The sequence below is a fragment of the Cervus canadensis genome, chromosome 2, assembly GCF_019320065.1.
Source record: "Cervus canadensis isolate Bull #8, Minnesota chromosome 2, ASM1932006v1, whole genome shotgun sequence".
NCBI lineage: Eukaryota > Metazoa > Chordata > Mammalia > Artiodactyla > Cervidae > Cervus > Cervus canadensis.
The window spans coordinates 106,889,697-106,904,105 of NC_057387.1; the positions used below are offsets into that span (position 1 = coordinate 106,889,697).

The window sequence follows — 14,409 nt, forward strand, 5'->3', positions numbered from 1 at the left end:
TTTCTTTATCCTGTTACTGTTGATTCAGACCTTTTGTGACTCCTGCTCATTTCCACCTTTCAGTAGTTAAAGGACCCTTTCAAACCAGATCTCTTTTACTGTGTATTCTCTGTTTATTTTTTTTTTCATTCATGTATTTATTCCACAATTAAAATAAATCATAATTCAAAGCCATAACATTTTTAAAAGGTAAAGGAGAATCTGTGTCACAGCTGTATTAATAAAACAGACATTGGTCTAAAGTGCAACACTAAACAGGTGTTCTCTGTTCCCATGGTGGAATAAATACATAACAATTACACATAAAATTTCACTGAAGATCTGAGATGACGCAAATAAGCCTTTGAAACAAACTGCCCGACGAATGGAAGCAGGCTGCAAATAATTCCTATTAACACTGAACTGCAAGATAGAAAAGTCCCCAAGGTGGCTAACATTTTCATGTGCCTGGCCTGAGCTTCTATCTTCCTTCCTCAGTCACATCCTAATCCAGAAAGGCTGCCCCACCCCATGTTCAATTCGCCACCATAAGTACCCAGGGACCTCAGCACAGATGGCCGCTAATGAGCCTGTGTGCAACCTTCATCAGAAGCTCCAGGGAAATTAGGAGCCCAAATGCAGGGAGCAACATCGTTTCTTTAAACAATAGTTTTAACTGCTGAATGAGCTCTGGCAGGCCACGTGCATTTTCATAACAAACCAAAATATTGTCTTAATATCTTTCCGCTCTTCTTTAAGAATGTTAAGTGGGACATTCTAGTAAAAAACAAAAAAATTACAGAAATAATGAAAAATGAAAATTCAAAAGATGTGTGCCAACAAGCAAACCAGGCCTCTGCAGCCTGACTCATTTGTTTCTGGGCCGTGAGGCCATGTGGAGGGCGATCAGGCAGTAGACGGTCCCTCCCACTGTCAGCGCCATGGTGGTCCGGTATAGCATTTGGTCAGGCAGGCCGCGTTTCAGGTGGACAGGCACACCGTCAGATTTCTGGAAAAACTTCTGCAGCTCTGGAACTGTGTTTTTCCCAGCATAATCATATGCAATAGAACTGGAACTCAGTTTAGTTTGGTGTGGCAAATATGATAGACGGTGCTTCTGTGGAAACAACAGGCCTTAATCCCTGAGGGCTATAGGCATCGGAAGCCCATGCTCCGGCCAACTTCTGCGTGAAGCCACTGAACTTATAATTACATGACGCCCCGTCTGGACTTCCCGCAGCCACTGCCCACGCGACTGCCGCAGAGAAGGCAATACTCTGTTTATTATGATGATGCATACATATCTTGCCTCCGTCTGGGTACATACAGAACCTAACATGGTGTAAGGCATTGGTGGTTCATGTTTGTTGATCTGAAATGTTAGTTTAAAATTTTCAGCTAAAACCAAAGTTTGGAACATCTTAGTGTGCCATGTGGTGATCGTCTCTCATCGCTGGTAGTCATCAGATGCCGGTTTATAGATGCTGTGGGAGATGGTGAGGAGCAACATGTGGTTTCATTCTTTCAGAAGTTTTCAATCTCCTAGACAGAAGTATTTGATTGCATTTTCTAGCTGTCTGTTATTTTATAGCATTAGTATACCAAAAGAGTTTTTTTGGGGGTAGTGCGTATGTGTCTAGGGAAAGTTGTATCTGATTTTCAAATGCAAAGTTTATGTATAAATAGTATGATAGGAGATTCCTCTGGCTTGAATGGAGAAGGCCCTGCATCTGTATTGAGACTGAGAGCCCAGACAGGCCTGCCCACTTCCTAGTTATGCCACTTTGGGCATCCTCTCTGTGTGACCTGTGTAAGTGATGTGGAGCCCTTAGGAAAAAACATACCATGTAAATCTTCAGTACTACTTTATTTTCACAGGTTAGGTGAATTTTGTTAACTTTATTATAGAAATAAGAATTCCTGCTGTCTTATCTGTGTAACAGCAATCTTGGGTTAGAAAAAAAAAAATCTGTCTAATTAATACTTAAGAATGCCTAAGATTTTTAAACCACAAAAGTTCTCAATAATTAAGTTTCTGTGTCCTTGATATACTTTGCTATTATCAGTCTTAGACCACTCCAGGGTTCTTTATTTTCTTTCCTTTTGGTCAAAGAATAGGAAAATGTGACTTGCTACTGTGCCCTGCTTTTCACAACTGCTTGCCTTTACTGGCTAGTATTTACTTGAAGAAATGATTGCTGCGTGGGTCATCACCAGTGGGGAGGGTTCATCTTTCCCTTTGCCTGCATAGGACTGGATAAGGGAGATTTCAGAAGAGCAGCAACAAATCTGTTTGAAATCTGATAGGATGGTTCTTTTTTTTTTTTTAATGGAAATGACACATATACAAAGGATAGTCTTTAAGTTAAACCACAGGTAAGGGAAAGGGTTCATCTTAGTCTATGTAAAATTAAAACAGCAGAGAAAGCATAATTTTCATGGAGTATTAGATTTGGAAAGAAATAATAATTTTATCTAGTCCAACCTCCTACTAGTGAATAAACACTCATTTTGTGTTTATAGAAAAACCTGTTTGAAGTTTGAAACAGGAACTTGGTTTTGAAAATGCTTCATTGCCTAATTATTTTTTGCTTTTTCTAGTGGTAGTTTTTCCCCTGGAGTTAAATTATATCTAAACCTTTATATCTACAAAAGCATAAATATATTTGCATCTCTGAGGTTTTTATACCATTGAATGGATCCTAAGTAGAAAGGGAAGGTTTTTACTTTGGTCGGAAGTCATTCAGGTGAATAGTTGTAATTTTTAAATCACTGTTTGATTAATGTGCATAATAGCTTTAAAGTAGATAAAATTTTGCATCTCTTTGCCCAATACTACCCTGCAGTTTCCATCAGGCTAGTGCTTGTTTTACTTGCTCTGATCACTTTCTGCCACAAATATATGAATATGTGAGTGTGTTTTGAGTGTCATGCCCAAATGCTTTTACAGTTGTAGTTAAATCTATTTTTTTGGTGTTGTGAATTTTTGTTCTTAGCTGTTAAAAATTAAGAGGGTAATATTTACCCAACAGTTTGATTTTATAAGGAACCAAAGGAATGATCTTTGTTGTCTTGAAAAAAGTAGCAATTTTAAAAGGATGTTCACTAAATATTGTGAAATCATCATTCTACCCAGGGAGATAGGTTTGAAACTAGACTGTTGCTCCCACTTGCAGATGAAAATGAGAAATTTATGACTGATTTACCTAGAGTTCAGCTGTGTAAAGTGTGTCCATTTTATCTTCATTACTGGTATCATACCACATTCATACAAACTCACCAACAGCATTTCTGTTGTTATACATATCTGTTACTTTCAGATGCATTGATTTCAGCAGATAACCACCAAGAGAAATTTTGTATAATGTTATTTTTCCGCAACGTGTATTGTTAGCTCAGCCATTTTTTATGGGTGGAGGCTTGATCATCATGATGGAGTCAAAAAGATGTAATCAGCATTGGAGAAAGAAAACATGAGATACAATGAAGGAAAAATAACTGCATAAGTGGCTGAGTGTATTTAATACATTAGAAAATAGGGTGCTAAAATAGATACTTCTTACACTATCAGCCCTGTTTCAGAGATCTGAAAACTGTCAATGCTTTGTCCATTGATGTGGATGTCCAGGTCAGTCCTGTTTGGGCTCTTGGAGACCAGAGGAGTTTGAAATTCAGGAATGGTCTTGTCAAAATTCTCCATCTTGATTTGATACTCCCCTTTGGAGCCTCGGGTCAACAGAGATGCAAAACAGTGACGTAACATGATCTCGGAGGGCAGGTAGGATGTCCTCCTCTGGCACGTTTCTCCAGTGCCTTCCTGCGTTGCTGAAAGGAACACGACCAGTTCAAAGTGGGGAGGGTTTTCATGCTGGAGCAGAGTAGCCAGAGGACTTGATGGTGTAATAGCGTGGTAGTAGGTGAGTGGAAAGATAAAGAATGGACACTCCTCAGAACTGACGCTGTCAAGGTGGAAGTCCACACTGGTCTGGTAGAGTTTGCCGTTTTCTCGTTCCTGATAGAGTATAGCTGAGACCCGAACATTGGTTAGAGGGCTAGGTCGAGTGTTGGCCACTTGGAAAATGAGATTAGGTTTGCCATCTATGTGAGCTACTACTGCTAAGTCAGTAAAGCGAATTGAGAAAGCTCGATTTTTTGGCCGGGCAATCTTCGCCACAAAGGCACCTAAATTAGAAACCATTGAGTGTTTTTTAGAACGAACACTAGAAATGTCATTACCTTTTCTGAATGACAAGGATCTAGCAAATTGTTATGCATTTCTTAGTGTCGTGCCTGCCAAATATTTCAGAAATTCAACTTACTGATTTCTCATTAGCCTGAAGCTTTTTTCAAAACAGTACATATATTCTTATTTTAAAACTGATTTCAAAATGGATAAGGAAAATTCATTTGTCACATAGAAATGTAAAACTTTTTAAGTTTGTTAGGAAGTCAGAGTGGTCATTGCCTATATTCCTACCCCTGCTTTAAAAAGAAAGGCAACAGAAAGTAAATGCAATTTCGTTGCCACCAGATTACTTCAAGTTGAAATAGAGATTAGATTCATAGTAGAATGATTTGGTGTAGGGAAGGGACCAGTAGAACAAGTGGCCCGTTGAAGAATTTTTAACTTTGAAATTTATACAAAGCCTTTTTTCTTTTAAAAAGGCTTTGGCTCTCAGGTGATTTGAGTGTATGCTTCAAGTGCATCCTCCTTGTGCGTGCCAACCACCCCCCCTCCCCCGCCCCCCGCAACAACTCCAGATCAGGGTTTCTTAACTGCTGTGCCACAGATGTTGGCAGGCTGGTGAGGTCTATGGACCTCTTATCAAAATTATGCTTTAAATGCATTAAAGTAAAATACATAAAAAGGAAGCCAAATATGTGTGTGTGTGTGAATGTATATATATATATATATATATATTTTATGCTAAGGGTGTGTATTCTTGTTCTCTATCATGCAATACTGACTGTGCTGCTCTGGGCTCACTAGTATTGAGTAAATGTTGAAAAGATGAACTCAGGAGAAAATTCTAACCCAGTAAATGTTTAAAAAAAGAACAGATTCTTCTAGGTAAAAATGACTGTCAGTAATATGCATTGAACATATTTATTCACTTCTTTAAGAAAATATTTAGCTCCTTTGAAAAATTCCTTTTAGATTTTTTTGTTCATGAACAAAATTACAATGATCCCTTTTTTCTTAAGTTTCAATAGGTAAAGTTTAAATACAGAGTCAAGTTTTTAAAAATTTCTCCAGTTGTTTGACCCTTGAGTCTTTCTTCTCAGTCTCAGGAATTACTTGTCAATAATGCAAATGGATTGTTCTGGAATACGATTGCTTATAACTGACTATACCCATTCCAAAACATCCCTGTGCTTTGTTAAAGAGCGGAAGCATTACCTGTGATAAACGCCTCTAGCATGAGGCCCAGGAGCATTTGTATGGCAAGCAGTGCGATAGCACTCGGACAGTCGCTGCTGGGGAACATGGTGCCGTAACCAATGGTGAGCTGGGTCTCCAGGGAGAAGGAGAATGCCGCTGCGAAACTGGTGATGTGCTTGACACAGATAGTGTGGTTTTCAGGTGGGGCGTCATGATCTAGTCCCAGGTCACCATTCATCTCAGCTAGAACATACCAGAGCGCTGCAAAGACAAGCCAGTGGATGACAAAAGAGGCGGCGAAGACCAGCATCATCCAGCGCCAGCGCATGTCCATTAGGGTTCCCCAGGCGTCTCGAAGATACACAAGACCTGTTTGCGCGCCGTCCATTTGAAGCGTGCTGTGACCATCCTTGGTAACCATCCTCCGGCGCCTCTGAGTCAGGAGAGGAGCAATAACTTTGCAGTGACTGCCATCCATCTCAGGCTGTAATGCTCTGAAATCGAGAGTGTATTAGTAAACCCTAAACTGTTTCAGAGGTAATATTATTTATATCCTGAGACTTAGTTTTGTAATTTTTTTTTGCAATGCTTCCTCGACTACTAGCAGGCTTTCCCAGTCTGATAGCTCTTTCTGTTTTCTCTTTTTGCATAAGGGAGCATTCACTGACTTAGTCATTCGTTTGATAGCTCATCATGGATTGCCTTGAGATACCTCGTACTGGTTCCTTTAAGAACTGTTAAAATCCTGTTTGGCATTTTAAAAAACTTCTGAGGGCTGGGGTTACCATTCATGTCTTTTTTGACACTTTTGTCTTTTTCTTGCACAAGTCCAGGCTTCAGGTGTGTTTATTTGATGCAACATTATGTGTAAATAACTTTTTTTAATTAATTAAGAACTTATAACTGAATAATGAAAAGGAATATTAAATATGTGTTCCTTTGTTAAAATAAATAGAAATCATTTAGAAGTGTAGCGTTTAACTGAAAATGTTTGGAAGCCAAGCTCAGCAATAGGATAAGATTAAGCTTTTAGAGATTTGTAGTTCTATTGTATGCTTTATAATTAGCCTGTTGAAATTTCATAATTAGATTTTATTTGTTTTTGTTACTTTGTGGCCATTTTCATGGAGTCTTTCCTTCCATGGCTGGTGGATTGCCAGCCTTTTGAATATTCTTGGTTCTGACTACATAGTAGAGTAGAGAGATAAGAAATTTGAGGTAGAGATTCCAAGGTAATATTAATTTCAAAAGTAAATGATCCAGAAGAAAAAGCTTCAAGTTAAATGAACTAAAATAATCATTAAGACCATCAAATGGCAATTTTTAAAGCATTAATAAAACTAGCTTTTAACTGTAGTCATTTTTAATCTGTGTTGATGTTTTCTCTGTGGTGAGTAGAAGTTGTAACGTGTGCTTTCCATGTGACCGTCCCCGCATACGACAGAGGTGCAGAGGACTCGGGCAGAGGCAGCCAGGGACAGACCGGGAGACGCGGCTTTGCTTCCCTTGAGTGCTCCTCTCTTCTCTGCCGCAGTCCAGTACTTGGGGTTTGTGTGTGACTCTTATTTTTTCAGGCTTCTTCCTTCAGAAGTAGATGCCCTTGGAAGTGTTGCGTGTCACCTTCCTCCCTTTTGAATGACAGCGATGCTTAAGAAGGTAACTGGAGACGTGTGGAGCTAGGCTATTGCTTGAGTTTGCTGGACTCTCCTCTGTTTAGGAACTTTGGGGTTTTGGAGGCTGCCTTCCCATGTTGGAATTGGACCTTAGCAGCCGAGTACTTTCCCTTTTGTCCTTAGGCTGATTTTGCATTTATTATTGATATTAGAGACATTCTCTTATATTTTCTTTAGATTTGAGTTGCTGATGGAACACTGGGATGACTGTTAAATTTATTTAGATTACATGGTCATTTCAGTTTCATATTATAAATTTTTAAAAATCTTAGGAATTTAATGTTTTATAATTTATTATCCTAACCAGTTGTAATTATCGTTTTATTTAGTGTTTATTTTTTTTCTTGGCACAGCTATTTAATGACTCATTTTATCAGATTTTTTGATGTTTTAGAAGACCTGATATCTGCTGTTTTGTAAATTATAATAATAATAAAATACTCATAAGCATTTTGCTAGGTGCTTTATTATTGCATTGTCTCTAATTCTTTGGGATCTCAGCAACATAGACATTGCTATCCCATTTTTCAGATGAGATCACTGAGGATCCTAATTTTCACAGGGCATTTGGATTATTTTCCAAATCTGGCTAACTTTACAGTTGGGTTTTTGTTTTTTTTTAAACTATAAGAAGCTGTCTCATTTAGAGAGTTTGGTAAGATAAGTCTTCTCAAGATAATTGATACTGCATTCACAAGATCGTCTTTGACAGCCTAATTTTTAGCATCTTTAGTAGATGCTCTTTCTGTCCCCATAAATGTCTCAGGTATCCATTTTAAATCATTGATTGTTTTATTAATAATTTTTATGTCAATATTGATTAATTATATTAGCTAATATAGATTATTTATTATTTGACAGGGATCATACCAAACACGTAACATGTGAAGCCAATAGCAGTGCCAGACACAGAGTAACCTCATGGGCTATTTGTTGCTTTATTGGTATTAATAATACTTCTTATGTGCACAGGAGTGCTCTGTCCTGTCTGACTCTTTGTAATCCCGTGGACTGTATCCTGCCAGGCTTCTCTGTCAATGGGATTCTTTAGGCAAGAATACTGGAGTGGGTTGCAGTTTCCTCCCCCAGGGGATCTTCCCGACCCAGGTATCCAATGTGTGTCTCTGTCTCCTGCATTGGCCGGCGGGTTCTTTACCACTGAGCCACCTAAGCAGCCCAGTGTTTCTTAACCTTCATAGTAATAAATACCATTATTAATGCAATTTTATAGGTAATGAAGTTGAGGCACAGTGTATTTCCTTAGATCACAAATAGTAAGTGGTGGTGAATTCCTGCTCAGTCTGTAGACCAGAGTCAGTGCTATATTGCCTCAAAAATCGACATTTGACCCTAGTAAGCCTTTGTGAATAACAGTGTTCCATTTGACTAGTTTTGTCAAGGAGCCCTCCTGAGTATTCTTCAAAAATGCTTAGGCAAAGACCTGTGATTTGTAGACAAGAAATATATTTTCAGCTAAGGTAGATATCTTGCATGATTAGAAGATTAGTAAGGAAGTTTCCATAAGCCTTTTGTCTTTATCCATCAGAGGGCAGACAGAATGAAAACCACAGTCACAGAAAACTAATCAAACTGATCATATGGACCACAGCCGTGTCTTACTCAATGAAACTATGAGCCATGCCATGTAGGGCCACCCAAGAGAGACGGGTCATAGTGGAGAGTTCTGACAAAACGTGATCCACTGGAGAAGGGAATGGCAAACTACTTCAGTATTCTTGCCTTGAGAACTCCATGAACAGTATGAAAAGGCAAAAAGATAGGACACTGAAAGATGAACTCCCGAGGTCAGTAGGTGCCCAATGTGCTACTGGAGATCAGAGGAGAAATAACTCCAGAAAGAATGAAGAGATGGAGCCAAAGCAAAAACGACACCCAGTTGTGGATGGGACTGGTGATAGAAGCAAGGTCCAGTGCTGTAAAGAGCACTATTGCATAGGAACCTGGAATGTTAGGTCCATGAATCAAGGCAAATTGGAAGTGGTCAAACAGGAGATGGCAAGAGTGAACGTGAACAGTCTAGGAATCAGCGAACTAAGATGGACTGGAATGGGTGAATTTAACTCAGATGACCATTGTATCTACTACTGTGGGCACGGATCCCTTAGAAGAAATGGAGTAGGCCTCATAGTCAACAAGAGAGTCCGAAATGCAGTACTTGGATGCAGTCTCAAAAACGACAGAATGATCTCTGTTCGTTTCCAAGTCAAACAATTCACTATCACAGTAATCCAAGTCTGTGCCGCAGCCAGTAATGCTGAAGAAGCTCTAACACCCCCAAAAGATGTCCTTTTCATTATAGGGGAATGGAATGCAAAAGTAGGAAACCAAGAGATAGCTGGAGTAACAGGCAAGTGTGGCCTTGGAATACAAAATGAAGCAGGGCAACAGCTAACAGAGTTTTGCCAAGAGGACGCACTGGTCATAGCAAACACCCTCTTCCAACAACACAAGAGAAGACTCTACACATGGACATCACCAGATGGTCAATACCGAAATCAGACTGATTATATTCTTTACAGCCGAAGATGGAGAAGCTCTATACAGTCAGCAAAAACAAGACTGGGAGCTGACTGTGGTTAAGATCATGAACTCCTTATTGCAAAATTCAGACTTAAATTGAAAGTAGAGAAAACCACTAGACCATCCAGGTATGACCTAAATCAAATCCCTTACAATTATACAGTGGAAGTGACAAATAGATTCAAGGGATTAGATCTGGTAGAGTATCTGCAGAACTATAGACGGAGGTTCATGACATTGTACAGGAGGCAGTGATCAAGACCATCCCCAAGGAAAAGAAATGCAAAAAGGTAAAATGGTTGTCTGAGGAGGCCTTACAAATAGCTGAGTAAAGAAGAGAAGCAAAAAGCAAAGGAGAAAAGGAAAGATATACCCAACTGAATGCAGAATTCCGGAGAATAGCAAGGAGAAATGAGAAAGCCTTCTTCATTGAACAATATGAAGAAATAGAGGAAAACAATAGAATGGGAAAGACTAGAGATTTCTTCAAGAAAATTAGAGATACCAAGGGAACATTTCATGAAAAGATGGGCTCAATAAAGGACAGAAATGGTATGGATCTAACAGAAGCAGAAGATGTTGAGAAGAGGTGTCAAGAATACGCCGAGGAACTATACAAAAAGGTCTTAATGACCCAGATAACCCTGATGGTGTGATCACTCACCTAGAGTCAGACATCGTGGAGTGTGAAGTCAAGTGGGCCTTAGGAAGCATCACTAGGAACAAAGCTAGTGGAGGTGATGGAATTCCAGTTGAGCTATTTAAAATCCTAAAAGGTGATGCTGTTAAAGTGCTGCACTCAATATGCCAGCAAATTTGGAAAATTTAGGAGTGGCCACAGGACTGCAAAAGGTCAATTTTCATTCCAGTCCCAAAGAAAGGCAATGCCAAAGAATGTTCAGACTACTGCACAATTGCACTCATCTCACATACTAGCAAAGTAATGCTTACAATCTGCAAGCCAGGCTTCAACAATATGTGAACTGTGAGCTTCCAGATGTTCAAGCTGAATTTAGAAAAGGCAGAGGAACCAGAGATCAAATTGCCAACATCTGTTAGATCATCGAAAAAGCAAGAGAGTTCCAGAAAAACATCTATTTCTGCTTTATTGACTACACCAAAGGCTGTGACTGTGTGGATCACAACAAACTGTGAAATATTCTTCAAGAGATGGGAATACCAGACCATCTGACCTGCCTTCTGAGAAATTTGTATGCAAGTCAGGAAGCAACAGTTAGAACTGGACATGGAACAACAGGCTGGTTCCAAATCGAGAAAGCATTATGTCAAGGCTGTATATTGTTACCCTGCTTATTTAACTTCTCTGCAGAGCACATCATACGAAATGCCAGGCTGGATGAATCACAAGCTGGAGTCAAGATGGCTGGCAGAAATATCGATAACCTCAGATATGCAGATGACACCACTCTTATGGCAGAAAGCGAGGAAGAACTAAAGAGCCTCTTGATGAAGCTGAAAGAGGAGAGTGAAAAAGTTGGCTTAAAACTCACCATTCATAAAATAAAGATCATGGCATGCAATCCCATCACTTCATGGTAAATAGATGGGGAAACAGTGGAAACAGTGAGAGACTTTATTTTTGGGGGGCTATCAAATCACTGCAGATGGTGACTGCAGCCATGAAATTAAAAAACGATCCTTGCAAGAACAGGTGTGACCAACCTAGACAGCATAGTAAAAAGCAGAGACATTACTTTGCAAACAAAGTTCTGTATAGTCAAAGCTACGGTTTTTCCAGGAGTCATGTATGGATGTGAGAGTTGGACTATAATGAAAGTGAGCACCAAAGAATTGATGCTTTTGAACTGTGGTATTGGAGAAGACTCTTGAGAGTCCCTTATACTGCAGAGAGATCTAACCAGTCAATCCTAAAGGAAATCAGTCCTGATTATTCATTGGAAGGACTGGTGCTGAAGCTGAAACTAATACTTTGGCCACCTGATTCGAAGAACTGACTGACTGGGAAAGACCCTGATGCTGGGAAAGATTGAAGGTGGGAGGAGAAGGGGACAACAGATGATGTGATGGTTGGATGGCATCACTGACTCGATGGAGAGAGTTTGAGTAGGCTCTGTGAGTTGGTGATGGACAGGGAGACCTGGCCTGCTGCAGTCCATGGAGTTACAGAGTCTGACATGACTGACTGAACTGAACTGAAAACCAGAATTATTACAGTCTAGTCTTGGCTTCTGCAGAACAGTAGAGTTAAAATGTGGAGAAGAGTTCCTATAAAACATTGCCAAATTTGTAGTTTATCAGATGTGAAAATAATTTTATAAATGTCATACTTTCGTCATAATTTTGTGAAAGAGAAGACATTGTGACATTTGAAGGATATAGCAGCAAAGGGTAATTGGCTGCCTTCATTAAGTTTGTAACTGCTGTGTGGTTTTGCTTTGTCCATGGCTTAGACTTTTACTGTTTCTTGCTTTGTGCCTGTGCCAAAACGCCCACTGTGGATCTGTACACTAGTGCTGTTCCACTTACGGAACCACTGATTTTTTATTGTGTCACAGTCGTTTATGAAGGGAGAGGTCCATGGTTCTTCTTGATTTTCAGCCTGCTTCATTAGGTTATAAAATTTGTTACCTGAAGGGATAACCTTTGTATACATACTATAGCTATTAAAATTAACTATTGTCATTTGGGCCTTTTCAGGATTGTAATTTCTTCCTTACAGATTTTGTAGCACTCTTGCTCTAGGTTTTTATGGATTTTATATTTCTCTTACAACTGAATAACTAAATACAAGGAAAAGCCTGTGAACAGAAAGCTAATATTAAAACAGTGAAGCATTATCCTTTTTTTGTATAAAACTGTTCTAGAACTATACACCTATATGGTGTTGCAAAGTGACTTTGATCCCCGTTTAACAGATTACCCTGAATAATTCCGTTCTTTGGACTCGTGTGGTCAGTGTGGTTTAGCGTAATGAAGACAGGGTGGGACATGTAGCTGACGGGGCTCTGGCTCTGTTGGTTACTTAACTGTGTCAGTTTGGGCAAGCCAGCCAATCCCCTTGGCCAGGTTTCCTTATATTAGAGAGAGAAAGAAAAGAGGGAATTAAATAACATGCTCCTTTAAAATTCTGCATGTTTGTAAACTTACTACCATTTCCCTCAACTCTTATAGGTTTCTTGTATGATTTTTTCTATATGATTTTACATCTGCTCATATGACATTTAAAGCATTAAATTATTGTTGCCTAATGTATATAGATTTTCTTTATATCAAATTTAAAAGTGTTTGATGAACAGAAATTATGTTCCTATTATTACATTTCAAAGTAATTTTTTAAAATTTATTTATTTTATTTGGAGGCTAATTACAATATTGTAGAGGTTTTTGCCATACATTGACATGAATCACTCATGGGTGTACTTGTGTTCCCATCCTGAATCTCCCTCCCATCAAGGTAATTTTTGTATCCCTACAGGCACACAAGTGCTTTTTTATTGTCTTCGTCTTTGTCTCTATTTATATGATTCTTGTAAATTGGTCCCAGTAGAACATAGAATAGAAGCTCAGTATGGTTTGCTTCTACTTCTCTGTGGGCCAGAAAAATATTTGTACACATATAAATAATTTGATGGAAAAAATTGTACCTTATAAAAATGATATTTTGACTGCTTCAGTGGTCATCCAAATAATGAATTCATTCGAATACTTACTAGATCGTAGCGCTCAAAATTATGTCTTTTACTGTCGTGTTGTAATGCAGTAGTGCAGGTCATATTACACAGTTAAGATATAAGTTATAATAAGTACAGTTGTTACATGATTACAGTATTACTGTACATTTTATGCTCATTTTTGGTTTCTTTAATGCCGTCCAAAAGAAAAAGATACTATTTTTTTTTCTAAAAGCCACCGAATTTTTTCTATGATTTTTCTTCTCTCATTTCTGTATTATAATCCAGAGTTAGTACACATTTAGTAAAACAGTTAAGAAAATTTTCAGTAATGCTTTCGATAAGACTGTTACTCTGTGTCTAAAATTGAGGAAAAAGAATAAGGAATGTATTACCTATCGGTAATGTCTTTGTTTTAAAACTATTGGCAATATCTAGTTCTGTCCCTATTTGTCAGTCATTTTTTTCTCTGTTTCCCTGAAGGAAAGAAATAGGATTGAGTATTATCTCAGGTACTCACCAGTTCTTTTGCTGGGTCAGCCTATACACAGAGGCAGGTCTTGAGGAAACTCTCAGTCTGTCTTTTTGATAAGGTAACTTTAATCTACAAGTCCAGTTTGTCGGTTCTCTTCTTGGACTGGGTTTACAGTTCACATTCCTCTGTTTATAATGTCGTGGGGGCTGGTTTCAGCTGAAGCTGATGTGATTGGTCACTTAGTCTGCAGGGGGGCCAGTTAGCTCTGATCATGTGGGAAAGAACGCTGGTTTGTTAGGAGGTCTTTCTTTACTCAGCACAACTCTGGAGAAAGCCTCCAGAACTGACTTGGAGAAGGGGTGCATTTTTGCCCTCTAATCAGGACCGGTCTTTAGTAAGTTTGCATAATCTTACTTAAGAGTTTATTTGAAAGTTCAAAGGGATAAAATTCCCTGCAAGATTTCCTTTCAGCCGTCTTTCCTTACATAGCATGTTGAAGTGTGAGATGTTTCCTTTACTAATCTTTTTTTCCTCCATTTCTTTGGGGAACATTTCCTTGGATAAGGACTTTTAGGTATAAGTTAATGAACTGATGTTACTAGTATTGTTTTCATATCCCATCTCATCAGAATGACTGCCACTAATTCTGGAACTGGTAATGTAGGTACTTTAGTTACTTGAAATCTTTTTTGGGGGGCAAGGAGG

The 14,409-nt window shown here is 38.8% G+C and overlaps 1 protein-coding gene and 1 pseudogene across 2 annotated transcripts; both read right to left on the minus strand.

Moving 5' to 3' along the window:
- Positions 1-116: 116 nt before the first annotated feature.
- Positions 117-1,277, minus strand: LOC122429304 (annotated as a pseudogene). Its single transcript, XR_006265951.1, has one exon. The product of XR_006265951.1 is annotated as a cytochrome c oxidase subunit 7A-related protein, mitochondrial-like (transcript).
- A 2,823-nt stretch (positions 1,278-4,100) lies between these two features.
- On the minus strand, positions 4,101-13,845 carry LOC122437265 (inward rectifier potassium channel 13-like). The gene is made up of 3 exons (XM_043461998.1): positions 13,750-13,845; positions 5,617-5,856; positions 4,101-4,161 (listed from the first exon to the last, which is right to left on the minus strand). Exons 2-3 carry the CDS (start codon positions 5,838-5,840, stop codon positions 4,101-4,103), a joined length of 285 nt encoding a protein of 94 aa, XP_043317933.1. The 5' UTR covers positions 5,841-5,856; positions 13,750-13,845.
- Between the last annotated feature and the right edge of the window lie 564 nt (positions 13,846-14,409).

Bases quoted from the DNA above. Each gene is read 5' to 3' on its own strand.
- LOC122437265 (XM_043461998.1), bottom strand. From the start codon at position 5,840: ATGGATGGCAGTCACTGCAAAGTTATTGCTCCTCTCCTGACTCAGAGG. The intron at 4,162-5,616 runs GTATGTTCTAGC...TTTCTAATTTAG, and splicing joins CTTGTCTTTGCAGCGCTCTG to GTGCCTTTGTGGCGAAGATT.